Raw genomic sequence first — 24,061 nt, 5'->3', positions numbered from 1 at the left:
ATACATTGAAATAATGCATTTGAAATAACTGGTCACTTGTAACAAAAGAGAACGGCACACTTTAACTCTTTTCTTATCATTAAAGAAATGTAGTTGTCAATAATTGTGCAGTCAACTCATAGTTCTTGTATTAAACTGCATGTAATGAACAAAAGGCCATAAACCACTTTTTCCAAATTGTTTTCATTATTGTCTTTTTAATGTGTTTACTGTAAATAAATGCTTGTAAATACGTTTTACAACGACATAAAAGAGTCAATCAAATTTGTCTTGTTATTTTTTTGTTGCGTTAAAGTTCTGCTTGTTGTATTTTATGAAGTTTCAGTGGATTCCTCCAGCCCGCGTGCTCTCACGATGGTGTTTACGGTAAATGTGGAGTCTTCTAGAGTCTTTACGGCACCTGATGACGTAGCCGCAGATTAGCCACGCCCCTACTGAAAAAAACTGGAGGGGCCATCAAAGGAGCAGCGATTTACGGCTCCTGGAGAATGACCGTCAGCTCGGTGACGCTTCGCGCAGTGAAGGGAAAACTTTCACCTCTCTAACAAAGCAGGCGGTCTTCCTTTTTCCTGAGTGGAAGTGGGATTCGAGGAGCCACAAAAGTTGAAGGAATCAGGGTGAGTGATGCTCCCCATACGGGGGGCTGTGGGGGGTTCGGCTAACCGAGCTAGCTTTAAACTTTTACTTTCTTGGTTTTCGGTGTTGCGATAAGAAGTCGACGGACGGCGGGAAAATCCGCATTTAAATCTTTTTCCCCCCATTTCCTATGATGGAGTTCACTCATTTATCCACTTTGGGGGTTGAGTGGCACTAATTTGTTATAAAAGGTGGGGGTGGGGGCAGAAATACCAAGGCAGAGGACATCAGGAGAGGCTTTTGAAAAGAAAAAAACGTCATGAAGCTTTTATCAGACTGCTAATATTGACTCAGCAACTCCGCGCTTGATCACTTCCCTGAAGCTTGAGGGGGGTCAATCAGCAAGGCTGGGGGGCCACGTTTAGACCCGAGTGGGCTAAACGACAAAAAAACGAGGCAGTTTGGTGGTTGGGGAGGTGGGCCGCTCGTTTTACCGCCCAGAACAAGTGACAGGCTTCTTGAGAGGGCGGTGACCTGCCGCCATGTGGTTGGCTTAGGAACGGAGGGCCCCCCTCCCTCCCGTCTTCGATCAGCCATCAGATAAACAGTAAACTGATTGTTTATCCGGCTTCAGCGGTCCTGCATCCCATAAACGCCTGCCCGAGCTTGTCTGAACTCGCTTGTCTGTGATTGTGTCAAACAGAAGTCACACTGCCTCCAGAAAGTGATTAGAGCATCAACCAAGTTAAGTTACTTAATGATCACCATTTTCATAAATTTGTAGAAAGCAAACATTTAATATAAACAACTAAAATATTAGTGTTAACTGGGGATGTCCGGATCCGATTTTGAGTCATTACAGCGTCCTGTTCCGATACTTTTTAAAAATATTTTAAAATTATGTAGTAATAAATCAATCCAGGCTGGTTCCTATTTTTATTTTATCATTTAAGAAATAAACAGACGATTTCTGTGAAGTAGCTATTATGTGCTTTTCTTAAGCTTTCATAGTAAACTATGTAAGGGTTAATGGCCTTCGAAGTGTGCATTAGCACTTTTTAACGCACGCCGTGGAAGCCTGAACCATCCGACGCGAAGCGGAGGACAGTTGCTTCCGCGAAGTGCGTTAAAAAGTAATAATGCACACTTCGAAGGCCATTAACTCGCTTATACCATGGTCACTTAGAAAAGCAATAAATATTAACCAGTTTTTAGTCCTTAATTCTTGTTTTTTCCCCGATATGGATAGCTTTTCTAAAAAAAAGCAGACTATTTTTTTCGTGCCACACCACGTAGCAAATAGTCCGTGTCGCGCCGCACCACCGCTGCAGTCAAGATTCGGCAACATATATATGCTCATTGTCTTGATGGGTTGAATAAAGCAGTGTTTTTCAATCAGTGTGCCGCGGCACACTAGTGTGCTGTGGGAGACGGTCAAGTGTGCCGTGAGAAATTACCCTCATTAACTGATCTAAAAACATTTCCCATCTCCAGGATTTCAGCTCTGTGTTCATCCAAACAGGCCCTGATAAAACACTGAGGAGTTAGGAATATAAAAGATCGTAAAATACTTTTTCTTTGCGTTTATTTTATTTTATTAAAGACATTTTGATAAGAATGACGGTACCGCGATTCAGCTGCACCTTCGGCTGTATTTTGGAAAAGTCCTGTCCCTTTAACTGTCTCCACCAATCATTCTTGGGGGGCTTAATCACATGTCATCAGTCTGACCAATCAGAAGTGGTTAAAGTCTTCACTTCCTTGTCCCGATTTAGCTCGTAAAGTCGCTCAGTTCCAACAAAAATACCAGCTAAAGCTCTTCTTTAGCGGTGTAGCTCTCCACAGAATCCGGTATCAGACCGTGGAACAAGTGAACAAAACGATGAAGCTCCGAAAAGCGATCTCCGGCCGTTTTATGCACTACATCTCCCATGATGCATTGGTATGTGAGAGTGACAGCGCACAAGGAGATCTGTTGTTAAACGTCTTGAAACCAACGAACACACATCAAACTATTTTTAAATCTTCTAACTTAACTTTTATTGCATCTTTTAGAAAAAACAGCTGCAGTTTCCAGCTTTTTCTGCAATAATTATCTCAAAAATGCGTGTGAGATTGTGGAGGGGCTGTAGATCAATACAGACAATGAGTTTCTCCTTCACCGTGCGGTTATCACTGTGGTATATCACATTTTAAGCAGCCAATCGGAACAGAGTATTCACCCGAACCATGGTATAAATCCAGATAATATATTACGTTTGCCACACTAAAGAACCATTTTTAAAATGAAATATTGGTTAATTTCACAGCTAATTTTCTTACCAGGAAGTAAGACAACTCGCTCTCAGAGGCACTGGTATGGGGTACCAACAAATGAATATTTTATACTAGGCCCGCACAATAAATCGCAAATTTGCTATTATTGCGATATCACGCTATGCAATACGAAAGATGGTGAAAATTGTGATAAATGGTTAACTTATATGTGCTAAAACGATTATTTGGCCTATTGAAGTATTGTAACAAATCAAATAAATCCCTTTGTGCATTTGATCACATGGACCCTTCCACATTGACCAATCGGATGGACCCTTTTATGTTAGATTCTCGCTTCCTTTATAGATGAGGGTCATTTCCAGTATAATTCAAGTTATGTTGACTCTCATTTAAGCTGTTGCAGTAAAATGGAAATAATTGTATTGCTATTTGTTCATGCATCGCAAGTTGGCAATTTGGGTGGGTCGGCTACCAGTTAGTAGAGGTGTGTATTGGCAAGAGTCTGGCGATACGATACGTATCCCGATATGCGCCCCGCGATACGTATCCCAATATACTATGCCGAAACATATTTTCTTTCTTTTTTTTTTAAAATATGACTTTGAAAAAACTCTACCTGAATTTCAATATGTCTTCCATTGTACTAAAATTTTCAAATTCAGTTTATTTAATGATCAAAATATTAAGCACTGCAACTGTATCTCATATATAAGTTGCTTTTACCAAGGCAAATTCATAGTGCTTTTATTTTGGTAACTAAAAATATAGAAAGATTTCCACAACAAAATATTTTTCAGTATAAGAAAAAACAAAGAATGAATGTGCCTTAACTAATAAGTTTCTATTGGGGAATTAAAATGCTGGGTATTTTTTTTATATTGCTTAATGTAGCTTCTCATGTGCTTTTAAACGGTTCAGGAGCCTGAATGGTGCTTCAAAAATAAAGGGTGGGGGCACTGATTCTTTCCAGAAACAATAAAGTGTGATGATGAGGCAGCATGATGACGGAATGAAGGAGACGCTTTATGTAACAAAGATGCTTTGTTTTGTTAACATATCACTCTGCTCTGCACCGTTGCAGCCAGGCTTTCTCATACTAGCAAACCTATAACATCGATCACCACGATGTCGGCCTTTTTTCAGAGCGTTGTACACATCCCTCTGATTCATCAGGTCTCTGAACTAGAATCTATTGCGGGGAGGTTCTGCAGAACTTTGGCCCGCTTTGCCGACAGCATTAGCCGATGCTAAGTGCATTAGCCGCTGCGCAGCTGCACTGCTTTTCGTTTTTATCTGAGCCGCTAAAAAACACAGCAATCCACGTTTTTATATCTTACTGGCAGCAACATGGCACAGACTTTCTGTTTGGTATCCATACCAACTAAAAACGAAGTATTTCATGCCTTATAACAACAGAACAAGCTGCATCTCGCTGCAGTCTTCCTGTTGTTTTGTGGTGTAGAGCTGCTCGAAGAGGCTCCGTGTTCTCTGCTGCCAACTAGCGGTCGGAGGGTGAAGTGGACAACAAGAGTCAGACACTGGCGGACGCTCAGAAATAATTAAATAAATATCGTCATGGCAGCATTTTGAATCGATACAAGTATTGCCAAATGAAGTATTGCGATATATTGCCGAATCGATTTTTTTTCTTACACCCCTACCAGTTAGCCTACTTTAGCTCCTAGTTAGCTTTCCGATTTTGTTATTTTCCATCTATTTTCTTTACCCGCTGTATCCTTTTCGGGGTCAAGGTGCTGCCGGAGCCTGTCCCGGCTACTGTTGGGCGTACACTTGGACAGGTCCAGGGGGTGGAGCAAGCCCCACCTGTCCAAGGAATAAAATGGTAGGCTGCCACTGCCTGCTCAGGTTTTTTTTTTTAAATTTTGTTTGATCATTTTCCCACCACCTCTGGGTCTGGTGTATTTTTTTTTTGTGTTTATCAGTTTTGTTTTCATTCAGTGGAGCTATGGTATGAAGATCATTTACCTTCCAGGTATCAATTACATTCTAAAAAGGTAAATTCTGTTTTAAAATGAATTGATGAGGCACAGAGAGCATGCTCACTTAGTTGATTCGATGTTCCGGGACTCGATGAATATGCCTATGACCCCCCCTGACATATTTTTTCACAGTTTTTTAACAGGAAATTTCATATTCAAGCTAAGCAAGAGCTTCAGAGCAAAAACAAATCATGTCAAACAGACATGTCAAACTCAAAACTAAATGATGTATTCATTTTTTTTAAGTGTGAGACAAATTATTATATCGTGCTAAATTTTGTTTTTCATAAACACTCTTTTTGTTGACAGTTATTTTACCCCATACGCCGGCTTTTGCTCCTAAACTAGGGTGCCGCCTATTTCATGACGTCAACCTAGCGGTAGCGTGTCTGCGTCATGAAAACAAACATCTAAAGATTTGCAAAAATAGATTCTGTGCATATAAAATGAAAGAATTTTAGACACTGCTAGCCCAGCGGAAAAAGTGTGTGTGTGTGTGTGTGTTAGCCTGGGGGCGGGGCTGGCAGCTCAGACTCTTAATTGAAGGGGCTTTTCCCCATTTACCAAAGTATGAATATGATAACAGGCTTGTTTTCATGGATTGGGAGGGGCTGGTGTTCAGAGAGGAGGTTTTTAGAGGAATGCTCAAAAATAACTAAATGGATCAAACTATTAGAAAATAGAAAAGAAATTAACATTATAATTACATTAAAATACACCTACAAGCTCAAAAAGTTGATATTGCATGTCAAAGCCCAATCAATTTTTAAAAAGTTAAACTATTAACTAGTAAAAGTAGGTGCTGAAAAGCCACATGAGAAAGTTTGGAAACCTTAGCATTAGAAAAAGAAATCTGTACTTTGTTTCTTTTAATGTTGCTATTTTTTGTATAGCAAAAAGTAAGAAAAATTTGTTGTCGGTGTAAAATGTTTACTTAAATAATTTTTGAGCCCTTTAAGACCGAATCTGTAAATGTTTTACTAACTTCACCGAACTGTTGGAAGCGTCTTTCGCTGCTATAAAGTGTCGTGATCCGTTTATTCAATGGAGATTTCTACTATCTCTACTGCTTACCAGTGTGTTTGTGTTGAAACTAGGGTTGTGCCGATGGACGATATCATCGTCCATCGTGATGGGTGACTGACATCCCGATGGAGAGACCACCATCGTGATGCCACGCCCCCGCCACGTTGCGCGTCGACACCATAAGCCGCGGTTACATGTACAAAATATCTTGATGGGATCAATGGTCGGATTAGAATCCAACCGTGTACATGGGCCCAGAAAAATGTTTTCAGAATATAAAAACGTTCACTAAGGTCACAATTTCGGTTGGAATAAATCATTCGCACACGCGCAGTATTCGCACATGCGCAGTTTGAAAACCGGAAGAGGATACAACTTCCGCCGAGCGGCTTTTTTTCCAAACTTTATTGAAGGTAACAATTCAATACAAAACGATAACAGCGGCGAGCAGCTATATACATTGACATGTCAGCTCGGTAAAATACGAGACGATCTTCTAAACGTGCTTTTAATAATGTTACGGTTATTATGAAACACCTGTTCGCTCATCATTTGAATTTTAATCCGTGTGGTCAGTGCTTTTTCTGAACGTAGCCAGGATTAGCAGTATGCTAACACGGGCTAACAACATTAGCTTTGGGTGGCGCTGCATCCTGTGAATAACATCAGCCTTTATTTAGTCGGGACACGACTGGAAACACAAATCCACGTGATTGATTGAATGTTTTCTAAGGACTGAGCGACATTTCTGCTTTTGAAGCTCAAACCGCTGTGTGTGCTGACGATCCGAACTGTGCTCAGACACACGTTTAGACCCGGTTCTGAGTTCGGTTGCTTGTACCCCTAGAGCTGCGGGACGGATCGCAGTCTTAAATCTCCCACACATACCGCTCATGTACCCCCCCCCCCCCCTTCCCATCAAACATAAAGCTGTAAATCCGCCCTCCGCCGGTCCACTTCACTAGTTAAGTGCGGGAGCGGACCACTTCTTTTCTATTTTGCTTGTTACTTTTTCTGTTAAAGTCACTTCCCTCAGTTTATACTGGATCATCGCGGATTAACCATTAGTTGGGAAATAAAATGAAAAAAGCAAAATAACGAATAGCAGTTATATAAGAACGAAAAATGTAAAAATACCCCCCCCCCCCCCCCCCCCCCCGACGATGTCATCGTCCATCCCGATGGTTGACAGCAAACATCGTCAACGGCCAAATTAGGGGACATCGCCCAACCCTAGTTGAAACTGTCAAATTATCGTGCTAAATTTGAAGCCACCTTCACACCGCCCTCAGCAACCCGTGCCGACTTCAGATGAAGAGTCTTTTGTTAGCACACGTTTTGGGCTTCCATGTTTAAAGCTTTCGTGTACATAATTTTCTACAGCTACTTTTCAGGCTCAAATTCTTCCTGATATTTTTGTTTTTGTTGTTTTTGTAAAACACAATTCAGATATCAAACCAAACCTAAAATCTAGGTTTGGACTGAATTGTGGGGAAAGTGAATCTTTGGATCTCTAGTTTAAACATCTTAAACTGTTGGTCTACCATGGTTTTGGCTCTACATTCTGAAGTGAAGTTGTGAACTCGGTTCATAGCAGAACTAGTTCTTTGTTGGCTTTTGGACAGACTAAATGCATTTTTGCACCCACTTCCTCCATAGGTGAAGTTCTGATGTATCATCATTTAGGAATTTTTTTTTTTTACTTTTTTTTAAATGTTTTGATTTAAAAACAAAGACACAGATTGTGTAAACTTGTCATAACATTCAAAACACTGGATTTCCCCTAAATGGTTTCTGGGGTAAGCAATTCTTTTTAAGAGTTGGCCCTCTCACTCCCCACCTTGGGCTCACCATTGTCTCTGTGATAGCAGTCAATCGTCCTGCGTAGATGTTGCGCTCGAATCCTCTTACTTCCATGGTCCAACTCCAAATTAAATTGAAATCAACTTGCTGGATTCTTTCTATTGGGATCAAAACAGGTTTAAGTGTCCTGTCCCTGGGTGCCTGGTAGACACCTACTCTTCCTGTAGAGCTGAACCCAAATTGGGATTGAGACTTTTGACTTTGGTGGTGTTCACACTTTCCAGATTCTGGTCAAACTTAACAAAATGTGTTTCAAATTAGGCACAAAGCATATGTGCATGTCAGAATAATTGGACACTAGTGAAAGTGAGCAACATTGTTTAATCGTAACTTCAGCAGATAGAGGTACTGAACAATGTCTTCTTGGGTCTTCCTGTGTTTGAGATTCGTCAAGAACCTGCCATTGTACTTTTCCAATCCCAAAGAGTGATCTCTTTCGTAATGACTGTCCAGTAGCTTGCTTTTTTACCTGCCTGTTAAAATTGTGTTAGAGATGGGATTTCCTTTTCCAATTAGTGGAGCTTTAAACATTTTTTTTACTGTTACCATATGGAAAGGAGAGGCTATCTTCCTAACACCTCTGATGTTTTGAAGGACTATTGAAGCTGTTTCTTTGTCAGGCTTACTTAAGAGAAAACCCAGACGATCAGGTTTCAGTGTTTGCATTTGGTTGGTCAGGGATTGCTCTATTAGTCAGGTATTCAGAGCAGTTACAGGGTTATATATGGTGTTCTGTGCCGCAGATGGAGATGGATCCTATTGTCGTAGAATTGATTGAAAGTTCACATTTGCATGAGTCAAAAGATGCTATATTATTCCAGTTATCTGTTATGGTCATTACTGAAATACTTTCAAAAGAGACCGATGAAATCTACAGGCCACACATGTTTTTTTACCAGCCAAATTATTACATTATTTTACTCAAAAAAACCTCTGGTGTCATATTTAAAGCATAAGACCAATTTAATTTATTATTTATTTACTTACTTAATTTTATTTTCTAAGTAACTTCTATGATTTTTCATCAAAATATTTTGAGAGCTTATTCATTCAAAACATGCTCTTTATATTTGCTGTTTTCACTCACTATAATGCTTTAACCCTTTATTTAGCACAAATAAGTTACTTTTGTTTTCTTTAGCGCAGCTGCAAATCACTGCTAAAAAAAATCCCTACAGGAAAAATCTTTTTTCATTTTTTTGTAAGAAAATGAAATGACATAAAAGGCATTCGTGAATGTCATAGTCGTATCTTTAGTGTCATCCAACTTGGTGTTTTTCAACCTTTTTTGAGCCAAGGTAAACACTCTATCCTTGACAAAAATCCTGCGGCACACCAGCATCCAAAAATTGAAAAAGGGAGAAATTCATAGTTAATGGCAGACGAAGTGTCCATTATCACTTTTTAATGCACGCTGTGGAAGCCTGAACCGTCCGGTCCCGTCCCGTCCAGTTTTTAGTCCTTAATTCTTGTTTTTTTTTCCAATTTGGATCGCTTTTCTCACAACAAGGGAACTATTTGTCACGTTGCGCCGCATCACGTAACAAATAGTCCGCGTTGCGTTGCACCACCGCTGGAGTCAAGATTCGGCGATAAAAAACGACATATATATATGCTGATCTTTCCGATGGGTTGAATAAAGCATCAGTTCAGAGAGAAAGTTCAATCCCTTACCGCTTGTTTTTGTCCAAATGATGAAGCAAAAGGTTGTTTTAAAGAAGCCGGCGCAGTGATACAAAACATTTAAGCTAGGTGACCGGAACTTCTTTTCCACTGTGCAGTTATCCTGTGGTACAGTGATCCCTTGCTACAACGCGGTTTACTTTTCACGGTTTCGCTACTTCGCGGATTTGCATCGTGCATTGTGTTCTGCATTCTGATTGGCTAAAAAGTCACTCCGCTTCTTCTCTACCTGTGCGTCAATAACGCTGCAGTTTAATATGTACACGTAGGTAAAACAGCTTGCCAAATTTACAGCACGTACGTGCAAATTCTCTTGCAATTTCAAGTTTCTCTAAAACCCATAGAAAAAAGAGCAACAACTGCCTATCACTATGTTCTTCTCCCGAACAAACACAGCTGCACCGCGGGCTTCAAGAAGAAAACACTGCAGAGCGGAGTCAGGATGCAGCGGCTAGAGCAGTGAAATACACCCGAGTCACTATTTGTCCGACTGTACTTTGTATTTTTTTCATAATCATTTTATATTTTCTCCCGTTTAATCCAATTACTCGGATCGCGGTGGGCGGGGCTAATCTCCGCGATTTGAAGCCTTCTGTTCACATTGATGATTAAAATTATTATTTGACAGTACAGTACAGAGTTATTTGTTGAAAAAAAAACGTTTCTAAAGTACTTTGATTTGTGAAACAAATGCTTGAGTCTGTAAAATGGTTTGTTCTTTCTTTTCAATGTATAATAGAGTATTTAATTATATAATAATTGAAAAAAAAATAGAGGTTTCTACTTCACGGATTTTGCCTATCACGGGTTCTTTTTGGAACGTAACCCCCGCGAAAAACAAGGGTTTACTGTCTATCACTTTTTAACGCAGACCCAGCAGCCAATCAGAATCGAGTATTCACCCGAACAATGCTATATTCTGTAATGATGTACGGTCCCTCTGCAATCTCACATGCATTTTTGTGATAACTGTGGCAGAAAAAGCTGGAAGTTTCAGATGTTTTTTCTAAAAGATGTAATAAAAGTTAAGTAAGTAGTCAGTAATAATTTTCAACAAAATTATTTGAAATTTTCCCCTGGTAGTTGTTTTTTCATGTTAACAACAGGAAGAGCTCCATCCGACTGGTCAAAGGCATAAATGGATTTATTTGAATCATGAAATATTTCAAGCAACCATAAGATTGTTTTTTAGCACATTAAGGTAACCATTTATCACCGTTTTTTGCAGTCTTCTGCGACGTGTATTGCGCAGCTTGGGTTGTTGAACAAAACACATTCTGATAAAACCAACATAAATAATAAGAAAGTTGCCTATCACTATACAGAATGATCATGTTAGACAATTACTGAAGGGCTGAAGTCTTTATTACTTCTGATAACATTGTATGTTCACTTTACCTTACCGGTACGAAGCCCATTGAGACAACTGTTGTTGTGAATTTAGCCTATACAAATAAAATAAAATTGAATTGAATTCATTGATTACTCCTTATGTTATCAGTCTTTATTTGTAGGATATAGGTATTTTAGTGCTTCCCAGAGATGGAGCTGCAAATTTTTCTTTAATCATATTTCTCAATGTCACGTGATTCTTGGACGCTGCGGCTCAGACAGACATCCGCCTTTTCAGGCTAAGTGCAAAGCATGGTCTGCTTTTCTAACGGAGATCACTAATGGAAGGGTGATGCATGAAATGTGTCTGGTATACTAATAAATGATGATGTAGACACTCAAACACAGAGGTATTACTAAATAGAACTCCAAAAGGCGTGTGTGACAAAATTCCCCCCCCTTTTTATTTTTATTTTATCTTTTAGATAAATTGTTAAAGCAAAAGAAGACAATGATCCTGTGTTTGTTGAGGAAAAATGAATGAATAACCTTTTTTAGAAAACACATTAATGTCAAATGTAAATATCTGTTTTAAGAGAGAGAGACTTCATGATGGTTGATTTTGTTTCCACTGCTATGATTGCGTACGTGCTAAGGACCCGACACTGAAGTAAACCTGTGCAGAGCAGGAGGTGACAGATGCAAATCATTTGTGCCTTCAGCTCTGAATGATGGGGAAAAAAAGCTGCTTTGACGCACATTAGACAGGAGTGAGTCATCAAATTGTAGTATCAAGATCATCTTTTGTTGTCCCATTTTGCTCTCCCCATTCAAACTGCTCACTCTGCCACCCACACTGACTGTAGAGCTCATACAAAGCTTGGATTTGAGCGTGATGCTTTATGTTTGAGCACTGGCTGCCTAAACACATGAAGCAGACAACGTTTAGCTTTGTGTTGGTGCGTGGAGGTCTTTCATACCATGTCAGCAGTATGCATCCATAGTTCATATTTTCTTCTGCCTCACAGCCTCATCACAATCGTCTTTGTAGTTTCTTTAAAATTAAAGTGTTTTTTGTTTTAACTTTTTTTTGTGGTCAGTAAAACTAGAGCTTTTGCTGTTTGTGTTTTGTTTTTTTAACATGTCAACTCAATGAGTTCATTTTTCTATCATGTCAAAAAACATTTGAGATTAAAGTTTTACAAGACAAAACCTTTTTGATCAAAAATATTAGGGCTGGATCGATTCTGTTAATGCTTTTGTTTTGCTCAATCCACTCGATTCGATTCAATGGGATTTTGAATTTACATGGTTTTCACAGATTTAGTCATATTTGTATAGACGTAATCTATGTTTTGAAGCTATTCATCTTAAGTATTCCCTTTGTCTGGGACAGGGCTGTTTGTTTTTGCTCAGAGAGCAGCGTTTTAGAGGAATACTCAGAAATGCGTGAATGGATCAAAATACTTCTTTGGGGTTGTTTTTTTTGTGAGGAATGAACATTTTAATACACTTAAAACATCAAAAGTTTAATTTTGCATGTTATAGGCCCTTTAAAGACAGACATTGTATTTAGCCTAGATCAATTTTGTATTTTGTATAACTATAAAACGTAAACTAAATGCTTTTTTTTTCTTCCATTGTTGGTTTAAACGCCGATTATTAAGGCTTAGTGAGTTAGTAGAAAGTTGTGGTTTGGATCCGTTGTTTGAGTCATTTCAGCTGTTAAGGTAAATGTCATTATGGGATGTTTCATTCAAATCATTACAGCTAGAGTATTTAACATTCTGTTCTTTCAGTATGTTTTCTATTTTGAGTTTACTTTCAGCACTCTGATTCGTCATCCTTCACACTAAAAACTCAGTAGTTAAAAATAACCCAACTTTGGTTATTTTTAACACAACTATATATGGAGTCGAGGGCTAAAGAAACATTTTTAGTGTATCATGGGATGGCAAGCAATCAAGCACCTGCTGTGTTTAAGGGACATTTTGGTGCGGATTTGTGCTTTGACCAGAAACCTCTTGTCATTAGTTGTTAACACTGCTAAAGTCATTTGAAATGTCTTTACATCTTTCAAAAAGAACTTCCCGTAAGGTGAGGGAAAGATAAAGGTGAGGAAAAGAAAGCACATTTCTAATTTTCAATTTCATAGTATAAATGTATTCTTGGTAGAGCTGGAAGGCAGATTTTTTCCCACGGAGTGTAGATTCTGTCACTCAACCACTTTATTGCATCATTGGTGTTTCTCATTGACTGTACAAGAGAACTGGACTGAGACTGTGATGTCACCCATAGAAACTGGTTTACTTGTGGCTCCAAAAAAAACAAACAATTTAGTTGCCACTTAGTTTTGTGTTGATGTGTATTAATGCATAGGCGCGTCACCGTAGACGAAAAATAAAATACGTTTTTATTTTAAAACCACAGTGAAACATTTTCACATTTTTCCAGCTTTTTGCAACAAATCGGCGTAAAGCTTGTGTTTTACAGAGGGACGAACATCAGACGCAGACATGACGGAGGAGATGCAAACATTCTGATCAAATGAATATTCTATTTTTTTTATTTTGAGTTAACCCAATGCAATGGAGACCAGTGTAAATTAGCCTTCAGTTTTATGAGGACAAACGTTCTGAGATAATCTGGGGCAACGGGTTTTGGTTAGCTTGGTTATCAGGCCACATCGTGAACACAGAAAGTCTGAACAAGAGTTCAAAGCTCGTCTCAGGTTTGTCTCACCTTCCAGGCTACAATGGTTCTTTAAAATCTCTGGGGGGAAAAACCTTCAACACAGTTGTTATTTATGTCTGGAGAATTTGTTTGAAAAAGTTTGTCCTCATTGAACATTGTCTTTGCTGCTGTGGAAATGCTGGTGTTTTTCTGCCACACGTCTTCCTGATGACAGTTATCAAGTGGGTGTCGCACAGACCAGAGTCTTATCAGTTTATATGCAACAATAACGAATCTATTGCGGTGTTTCAACAGGAAAAAGCCATGCGTTTATAAATATTTGTTTGTGTTGAAGGAGGACTTCATCTATTAATTGTAGATGGTTGGAGCATGGGCAGGAACGGTGTCCTGGTGGATCGCTATGTGATGTGTCAGCAGGGTCTCTTGGTGACGAGACACCAGAGACGACCATCATGGAATATTCCACTGAGCAGAGGCTTAACACCACTGTGGGAGAACAACAGAGGCCTGCTGTTGTTAGAGGATGGAACTGTTGCTACACGCTGGAGGTGCCAAACCTTCTAGTTTGAGTAGATTCAGAGTCCATATTTGCCCTCTGCAGAAACTTTTCCTCATTTTTGTGGTTTTACTCCAGTGAGCTCTGAGACTCCATGCAGTTTTTGTCACTTATGAAATAATAAATGCCACAGTAACTCTTAGTACTTTATTCTTGTTATTTTTTACATTGAAATCTTTTTTCACAAAAACAAATTATTGGAAACACTGTGCGACACTTTATCATTGTAACGGCTACCAAGCCTACAGTGGGTGAAGGAGATGAATATGCTGAACATCCGCATCATTTCAGAGGGAAACTTGGTTAGGACTTGGTCTTGTTGGATCCTTCTTGACCGCAGATGTAGTAGTGTGAGGACTTTGCTCTCAGCCTGCAGGCTGACATGGTTTCCAGACATGAAAGGAGAGGCTTATCCTTCTGCCGTTGACCGTCTCTCTTTGGATATTCTTGGACTTGTTGCTGGTCCTGTTCTCTGTTTTTGAGATACTGCAGCACGAATGAACTCCTATCAAATGGGATTGTTCTGCCAAGACTGTTTTGATCCAGTTGGCTGCAGTTCTCTTCTCAAAGCATAAGGGTTTGAACTAGAATGTTCCAGTGATCAGACGAGCTGGATGGAGTTACAAGAACAGAGTGGAGAATATGCAGTTTGCAGCTTTTTAGTGAAATCCTGAACTTGTGTTTAACCGTCATTCGCCCCAACATGCTGCACTGGTGTCTGCATGAGGATCTGTTTCTGCGGCTAATCTCTGGACACGGAGGTGTTTTGTTGTCGTGTTGGATCCGGTTCACACGTCTGTCGTGGCTGTTGATGCTGCTGAGATGCAAAAAAGTGGACTTGAAATAGACCTACTAATGAATGCTAATGGCAGCTCAGACAGCAGCCTGTTGTCCAGAGAGGCTGGGAGGGCTTTATATGCAGCTCATTCAAATAGCAGCTATCGGTGTCAGTGAATGCATGTGAAGCTGAGCTAAACATTAGCAAATGATAACACAGTTAAACTCTTAAATTGTGCTACAACTGTTTCCCTTCTGCTTCTTCTGAAAAGGTCTGTGGTTGAATTACGGTGTGACTGCAGAGGTCTCCTGCAGGATTTCTGCTGGTTTCTTTGCTGCAGAAGTTCTCAATCATCCATTTCCTGCATAAACAGGACAGCAGATTTATCAAAACAAAAACAAAGGCCTTATCAACCTTTGCTCCAGATAAATTTACTGTCAGACACTTCCGCATCGCTGCTGTTTCTTCGTTTGCTTCCTGACTCCCTCAGGAAACTGCAGAAAGGCTGGTTCTGCCGCACAAAGGCTGGTTCTGCCGCACAAAGGCTGGTTCTGCCGCCCAAAGGCTGGTTCTGCTGCAGAACCTTCACCGCTCCAGTCACGTTTCCTCTCCATGTCTATAAAGAGTATTAACATTTGATTCTAAATGCTAGAACTAAAGCAGAGACCCGATGCATGGTTGGCACCATTGAGACGGTTTACAGAAGATGTCTTCAAGAAGTAAGAGTCTCAATTCAAAAACAAAACACGAGAGTAAATTTGTGGACATTAAAACATATTCAGTCATTTTCAGCCCAATTTATGCACCGTATAAGTTGCGCTTTGGGAGAAAGTGCATCGCTTCAGAAAAAAATGCCCCGTTCACACCAAACGCGATTAACGCTCAAATTAGCATCTGTTGATCAAATGATTTCACAAATCTAAGGATTTAAGATAAATGAAAAAAAGCAATCCGTTACTGTTTTAGATTTGATAGAAAAGTAGCTTTTTTTTGTCTAACAAAAAGTCCAGTAAATGTTTTAACAATAAAATAAATTCATTGATTTATTGAATCCATATTGTACCTATGAAGTGCAGATGGATTTTCTTTGTTCCCAGCTCTAGTAATTATGACTGCAAAGTGAAAAGTGAGTGAAACGTGTCTCTGCCTCCTGCTCAGACATTTGGTTCGTTCTCTGCTCGACTGATAGCAGAACAGTCAGCAAAACCTACTGGACGACTGTTTTCACGCTCCTCTGTCTTGAATGTTTGTCATCACAAGCACATGTGGTAAATCTGCCGTTGTGGGGAAACTAGAAGCTCCAGTTCTGCTGGAAAGACTCTGAATGAGACCACAAAACTGATCCCAGCGCCTCCTTCATCCAGGAGTGACGGGACAAAGTCCTCTCCTCCTCCCCTCTGCTGCTCTACGGAGAAGCCGCTAATGATCCCAGCTCTGAATCGAGCCTCTGTCACCCGTTTTTGTCATCAGGTCACACCGGACAGTTCCCGTAGCGCCGTTGCCACGGTAACGGCCGTTGTGACACAGACGTGGTGAAGCGGAGACACTTTTCTAAGTGCAGCTCCTTTGTGCTCCTCTCCACAGGTGTTTGCTGCTTTGAGGTTTTCGAGTGAGCATGTCGTCTGAGGCCGCGCCCATCCAGGAGCCCCGACCCACCACCCCGCCGATGCCCTCTCCCAGATCCCCAACATCTCCTGGTAATAAATATAAAAAGATTTACCTCCTCGACCCTGCGAATGCCGAGTCCGTTTTTCTAGATTACATGACTTTACAGGAAGTTCTGAAACGACGTTCAGGTTAATCATCCACAGAACATTGACTGTAGTGAAGTTCACTCTGTCCCTCAATCATTTGGTGCAACATCCTGTCCTCCTGAAAGCTGTCAGACACAAACTCCGGGAGGAAACAACCTCTACATGTGTGTTAATCACGGACGAATGAAGCTTCTCTGTCTGAGCAGCTAAGCCACCGCTGATGCTTCTCCATGCTGCTGTTTGACTTTTTCTGAACACGTGTGTCAAAAAGGTCAAAGTTTGTCAAACTATGAATGAAAAAAAGTAGAAAAAGAATCCTGATTCCCCCGTACGTTCAGACACTGAGAGCTGATGTCACTGTGAGCAGCAGAATATAACGTTACTGCATGACTTCCACTTAAAAGTTAGAGCCACTCTGCTGAAAATTGTGTTTTTCTGATGATGGGGGACAGATAGGAAGACAACTTAAAATTGCATTTCTGCGTATCATATCACTGTGAATCAAGAGCAGATGAAAAAAGCCTATTTGTGATGCTCCATTCTGATCATCTACTGTCAGACAAACAGATCCATGAACGTCTTTGTTTTAATCGTCTGAGCTGGAATCTGAATCTAAACTGTACGGCTGGACGGATCTGATATTGATCACTGTTTTTGTCCCACCGCTGAGGGGCTGTAAGCTAGCAGGAGAGAGAGTAAACAGATGAATGATTACAAGCAGGGGCGAGGTTGCTCAGCGCCAACAGCCCCGCCCACTCGGAGTGATTTTTCTAAAGAACTCTTGTCCTAGAAAACAAGAGATCTTCAGCAGAAGCCCTCTTGGAGGCCTCAAGGTCTGCTAGATGTTAAAGTAACAAAGACACACAGAGCATGATGGGAAATGGTCACTGTTGGAACAGCACGTTCTCTTCTGCGTGACGTTTGTCAGGAGGAAACTCTGTGTTTTCTGGCTCCAGAGTCCCTGAGGCCTCCGGCCGGCAGGCAGAGAGAACGCTCCTCCTCCCCCATGAGAGGCTACCTCATCCCCAGCCCCCTGCCCACCCGCAGGAACAGAACCTACTCTGCGTAAGTAACACACAAACACGAGTTCAGCGTTCTTTTTGTTCTGGTCTTTCCATGTTTACCTTTCAACTCCGAAGCTAAACCAGCTGTTAAATCTGATAACACTCATTGAAACTGTGAGGATGGGTCGGGTCAGGAATGTTCTTTTCAACTGGGCCGGTGGTGGTAGAGCGGTCAACCTCTGACCCCAAGTCAATGGTTCGGTTCCAGCTTCACCTGCTGATGTGTTGAAGTATGAACGGAAGCCCACATCACTCCTGATGGTCGGGTTGGGATGCTTTTATGAGGTGACATTCATGCCACCACATTTCAAACAAAACTTCCTAAAAAAACTTCAAAACTTCCTAAGTTTCTCACTTTCTCCCTATCTTGGATTTTGCGTTCATAAGTTTCCGTTTAGCGTGACATAGCTGCCATCGAACAGCCTGCTGATTGGTCCAGATTCTAACCAATCAGGTGTCTCTGTCTCGTATTGACGGTGTTTGGAGGCAGAGACGGACTTTGGACTTCGTCTCTATTCTGTTCAACCGGGATTCTGCCGTCTTCAACCGATCTGGCGCGTTTTTCTCCGGGTAAAACCCAGAAGGAGCAGCAGAACCTCAGAAATAAAATCAAACAGGGTTTTGTATTTATTCATCTTTGTGTTTAAAATGTCTGCAGCAGAAAAAATTATTTCTGCTCAGACTCTGTCAAACTGGAATTACATATTATTCGGATAAAGATTTGGATCAGAGCCATTGTTTTTTATTTAAATTAATAATATTGTTTTTTTAAAATATTTTTGTTTTTTTATTAACACAGGATCATCTGCTGAAGCAAATTTACTCTGGGGAAAAAAAAATTACAGTAACATAAAAGTTAAAAATGTTTCTTCTGCTACATTCATGAAGTCTACTTTTAACAAACGGATCTTAAAGAAAAACAAACTTTTTTTTTAGTGATATTTTGCTGCAGAGGATTCACAGATCACACACATGTTGGTTTAATGTCAGCAGATAAACTAAACAGTTTATTTTACAGTTTCGGGAGATCCTCAGCCAAAAAGAAAGAAAGTATGAATTATTTTTAAAATAATTAAAAACGTATCTTTCCTCAGCCAAAGAGGCTAAATCGAGGATAAAAAGAGCCGGTTTGGCTCTGTTACAGACACCATGTTAGATCAATTTGGCGCTTTGATTGGTTAGAATCTACACCAATCAGCAGCTGTTTGATGAAAGATGTGTCACCCTAAACTGAAACGCAAAATCACAGATGGGGAGAAACAGTTGTGTTGAAAAAAGCTAAATTAGTTTTGGAAAACAAAAACAAGCAAATATTTAATATTTTCAGTTGATATTCAAAGTTTTGTTTTTACTGCGGTGGCATAAATATCACTTCATACACTTTGGGCTAAACAAAAGCGGTAGTTTATTGTGTTCTCTTGCTAAATTGCGGTTCACCTTTCGCAGCCAGCTCATTTTTTATAGTGCAGTTTGTGCGCCTTTTTTTGTTTCGTCTTTTTTTTTACAGTGCTCTGTGTCCTGCCTCCTGATTGGCTGTAGAGCTTGTCGATCAGTTTCCTGTGTGCCGTGTCTCCTGTACAGAATGTGTTTGTTTTGACAAATTCACATACAGTTTCATTCCAGTCAGTCTTTGTTTTCATGTTTTTAAAACTGGACTTATGAGAGTCTGAACTTGAGAGTTTGAGCCAACAGAAAAGTGTGTAGTGAGGAGTTTCACCACCTGAAGACATCTGTAATCCAGGTTGTTTTTAGAACGTGCCATAAGTCCCACGGTAACCAGGGGAACGGTGTGTAACATTTACCATGAGCCCTAATCGTGAACAAAAACGACTCATTCATGGTCTGATGAGGGTAAAAACTGAAAACGCCTCATCAGAGTTTAGCCCAGAATTGGCTTTGATGACGTTGTTTGAAGATTGTTCCTGCTGGAGTTCTGACGGTGAGAATATTGTGGAGAAAAGGGCAGAAAAAGCCCCAAAAACTCAATCTCCGGTATTTTTCTGTCCTCTTTAGTCAGAGGTGTCAAAATTCAGGCATGAGGGCTGGCATCCTGCAGGTTTTCTACAAATCCTGCCTAATCCACTGCTGATTTACCTGCATCAGGTGTGTTTAGCCAGCATGGAGCTTCAATGGTAGTTTGGTTGGAAAACATGTTGAACACCTGGACTTTGACCCTCTGCTGTAAATCAACCTCAATATGCATTTATGACCTCCACTTCTCTAAAACTATGGAAATGGTTCTCAGTTACAGAACTCAGCTTCTGTCCTGCATCGGTTTCTGACGCTGGAACCAGAATTCGGTTCACGAGGGCTCAGACTTCTTGCAGACTTTGGCTCCTCTCTGACCTGAAGCTGTCACTCAGCTGATTTCAGATTTAAGAAGTGCTGAAGAAGCAAAGAAGCTAGTTAAAGGAAAAGTCAGAGGTTTCTTTAGATCCCATTTCATCTCCAAGGCAACGGCAGATATTTTCCAATTCATTGACTGTATAAAAGAACTGGACTGAGTGAGTGTGATGTCCCCCATAGAAAAGGGTTTACTTCCAGCTCCAACCAAATGAAGTCAATTCAGTCACCATTCGTTTCAGGATACGGACATGTTGGAACCAGACAGTGATTGGTCTGCGTCAGCATTTTTGTGGCCACCACTCTCACCAATCAGGAGTGAGCTTGTTGGAAGTCCACACCCCTATAGCACTGAAAGCGGGCTGCACGAAATCTGGCAAAGGTTTCCAGTGTTCAATGTGAGCCCACATACCGTACGGTGCGGTACGTTGGCGTTTTCTCTCTAAAAAAAAACCCGACTGATGCCACTGAAACTGGGACCACGCTAACTCACAACGTTCTTGGTGACATAGTCTGACACCGCTACACGTTAGCCAAGTTATCGGACTCTCATTAACACCCGACTAAACGCCTGTCTCTCAAAATCTTTTTGAAACTTCTTAAGGCTTTTAAGTGAGCCTTAGAGTCTGGGAAATATGGGGCTTTATTTGAGGCATCTGTTTGTTCAGTTTATAACTTGAACTAAAGAAAATCATTATCCAGAGCGTGTTAACAAAGGTTATCAGAGGAAGGATGGTTCCTCTGACCAATAGAATGACAGCAACAGCTGTTTCTTTCTCGATAGATGATACTGGCTATATCCGAATTCCTTCACCACTCACGTCATTTTGTACTGCTGTCCGAATCTACAACTCCAAAATCCAGTGCTCCAGAAATCTCCCAGAAGTCTCTGTGAAAAACCAGTGTGCATCGATGCTCACTAGATCGGCGGATATGGACCACAATGCATTGCGTCAAACTTTTATTTTTTAACCAAAAAAAAAGTATTTTTTAATTAAACCATCAACGTTTTTATCTTCAGAAGACAGTGGACTCATAAATAATCATCGCAAAACACTCATATTATTTGGATTTTAACTTTGTAAAATCGATGATGTCATATACGCCGTAAAAAAAAAAATCAGCATTGAACACGGTGTCCACATTGCTTTTAAAATTCAGGGCTCTGCAGAGACCCGCATTATATCGTTTTTTTAGTAGTTATGGGTTAGGGTGGGAGTTTGGACACGGCTCAACGCTTTTTGGAGCCAGCGGCTACTTCCTGTGGGGAACACTGGGGGGGCGGGGGGGCCACTCAGTCCAGTTCTCTTATACAGCCGGGAAAGACTGCAGCGGTTATTATGTGTTAGTGTCTGAACATCTAGAGGGGAATGTTCCTCCATCCTCTTCATTAAACCTCAATTTCAGACGACCTGTTGAAGCTCAAAAACTCTCCTCCCCTTGAGCCCTATCGGCCCCACCTGAGCCCTACCGGCCCCACCTGAGCCCTACCGGCCCCACCTGAGCCCTACCGGCCCCACCTGAGCCCTACCGGCCCCACCTGAGCCCTACCGGCCCCACCTGAGCCCTACCGGCCCCACCTGAGCCCTATCGGCCCCACCTGCAGGACAATGAGGTCCTCACCTGTGTTTTCCATCCATCCACAGGACGGCCCGAGCTTCAGAGGGTCCCGTCTTCACCGGGGTCTGTAAATGCTTCTCGCGCTCCAAAGGCCACGGCTTCATCACGCCGTCGGATGGCGGCAGCGACATCTTCGTCCACATCTCTGAGTAAGTGTGTGCGCGTCGGCGGTGGAGCTGCTCGGTGGAGCTGCTCGGTGGAGCTGCTCGGGCTTTCATCCTTGACACCAGGGCAGCGTGGGAGTACAGAGGAGGAGGAGGAGGAGGTCTGATGACCTTCAGCTCTGTGGCTTTGTTTGCCCCCACAGGCTTAGAGCTGCAGACTTCGCCCACTCTGAGAGAAGACGTCACTAGAACTCAGACGGGCTTCTTTCCGTGTGTTCTGCGTGTTCATGAGTCTTATGCCATCGGTCAGAGGAGGTGCTGCTCCAGGAAGAGTTCAGGTTATCAGTCAGGCTCTTCCCGAGGCGTCAGAACATTTTCCTGAATCTAAACAAGACGACAAATGTCATCATTTCTACTGTTCATGCCTACGCTCACAAGAGCTGACCTTAAAAGTTAGAATGATAAATATTTATGTTTTTGTAAAGGTCTCAGACCCACACGCATTTTATTTATCATTGTTTGTAGACTCTCTGGACCCTCAGGAATGCTTTTTTTTTTTGAGTTTTTGGGTCATTTTCAGATGAATGTGATCTTTATCAGACATTTTCCAAACTGTAAGTCCCTGGGTCAGTCACATTTTTTTACAGCATTTAAACAATCTTTCTTTTTGATTTTATGTGCATAATTCTCGTACTCTAAAGTTACTTATTATTCCCATAGCATTACACTCCCACTGCCGTGCTTTACTACAGGAAGAGCTTTTCATTTTGTCTTACCTTTCTTTAGAGCTTTTTTTTTTAATTTAAAATAAATAAATGCACTTTTCTCAGTGTAGTTTTTTTATTTTGTTGGTTTTCTCTAATTAAAATCGTACTTTTAATCAAACACGTTTAAAAACAACGTTAGCTAACATTTGTATGTTGGCTAACGTTAGCTTCATTGGTGGAAACTGTCGGATCTCCTCTTGACACCCGCCGTGGGCTTTGACCCGTTTCTTACCTCCCATTTTTCCTGCACCCCCCCAGCATTGAAGGAGAGTATGTGCCGGTGGAAGGAGACGAAGTGAGCTACAAGGTCTGCGCCATCCCCCCCAAACACGAGAAGGTGCAGGCGGTGGAGGTCGCCATCACCCACCTCAAACCGGGAACCAAGCACGAGACCTGGGGAGGGCACATCATCAGCAGCTGAACGGAGAGCTCAACCAGATGGGACGGGGGTGGGGAGCAGGAGAGAGAAGAGTGGGGCATGGGGGGGTGGAGGACAAAGCTAACTAGTGACGTATGTGGAGTACAAAACACAAATCCTTTCCATCTCATTCATATCTGCTGGTGTTGAAATGGGGATGGGGGTGGGGAGGGGGGTGTTTGAAGATCATGTTTGAAAGACTAAACTAGATTTAACCGTTTCTGATTTCCTGGCTTCAGGAATAATTTTTTTTGTGAAGTGATGCTCTTCCTGCAGCGAGGATCTTTGTTTCCTGACAGACTGCTGACATGTTTTTCTGTAGAAGCTGTAACGATGTTTGCTGTTAAAAGTGGAATAAAGACTTCATCTGCTGAATCTGTGGCTCCGCTCGTTCACTTTAGACGCTTTTGAAGGAGCTTCTGCGGGTCAACAGGATTCACTCATTTAGCATCCATAAAATCAAAGTACCAAAAAAAAAAAAACCAATCTCCACAAACTTCAGATGATTAACTTTAAAACACTTTATGGAGATTCTGGCGTCTCCTCAGCTGATGGTTCCTGAGTTCTGGACTCCAGCCAGACCAGAACAGATGATTATCAGAGCTGAAGGTTTTTTTTGGACTGACTAATTTCCATTTTATTTTCAATCTTCAGTTTATTTTCCTTCTAAGTATGAACTTCCTTCTGTTCCCCACAAAGAAAAATGAAGCATCTGCAGGAACATCGGGAGGTCCTATTTCCTCTGCAGTGACCTCCTCTGGTAGAAATCTTCTTCCCTCTGAACAGATTCCTTTTTTTTTTTATTTCCCTTTATTTATTTTGCTTTGAAATTGTCACTTAGAACCAAAGGAAAAGATCAAAATGTGGGTATGCTGCCCTCTTCTGGTCACGTTGATTCATTACAGATCATTGTAATGCAGAGTAAATTAGTAAAATTCTGCATGTTTGCTTGTTTTTCCTGTAAAACATACTTCTTCTAAAGTATTCCAATCCAGGATTTATTCATGAGTTCTGATTTAGTTAGAAAGGTAAACAACAACAAAAAAACAAAGACTTTGAAATCACTCAATTCAGCATTTTATTCACAATAGAACAAAATAGAAAAGAAAAACGTGTTAAAAGTTCTTCTTTCATTAGGAAAATTAGCCTCAGACCAAACTTGATGCCTAAAAGGTTTTCAAAATGGTTGAGATTAAAAATTAATCA

General features: G+C 41.0%; 1 protein-coding gene across 1 annotated transcript; it reads left to right on the top strand.

The window, feature by feature from the left end:
* Positions 1-421: 421 nt before the first annotated feature.
* LOC101169363 (calcium-regulated heat-stable protein 1) lies at positions 422-23,230 on the top strand. Its single transcript, XM_004071854.3, has 5 exons — positions 422-617; positions 16,370-16,482; positions 17,496-17,604; positions 21,593-21,715; positions 22,696-23,230. Exons 2-5 carry the CDS (start codon positions 16,401-16,403, stop codon positions 22,856-22,858), a joined length of 477 nt encoding a protein of 158 aa, XP_004071902.1. The 5' UTR covers positions 422-617; positions 16,370-16,400; the 3' UTR covers positions 22,859-23,230.
* Positions 23,231-24,061: the final 831 nt, after the last annotated feature.

Source organism: Oryzias latipes, chromosome 8 (genome assembly GCF_002234675.1).
Source record: "Oryzias latipes chromosome 8, ASM223467v1".
NCBI lineage: Eukaryota > Metazoa > Chordata > Actinopteri > Beloniformes > Adrianichthyidae > Oryzias > Oryzias latipes.
The sequence above is the reverse complement of the archived record's forward strand: the minus strand, read 5'-3'. Positions and strand labels throughout refer to the sequence as shown.

Bases quoted from the DNA above. Each gene is read 5' to 3' on its own strand.
- LOC101169363 (XM_004071854.3), top strand. From the start codon at position 16,401: ATGTCGTCTGAGGCCGCGCCCATCCAGGAGCCCCGACCCACCACCCCG. The intron at 16,483-17,495 runs GTAATAAATATA...TTCTGGCTCCAG, and splicing joins CAGATCCCCAACATCTCCTG to AGTCCCTGAGGCCTCCGGCC. The intron at 17,605-21,592 runs GTAAGTAACACA...ATCCATCCACAG, and splicing joins AGGAACAGAACCTACTCTGC to GACGGCCCGAGCTTCAGAGG.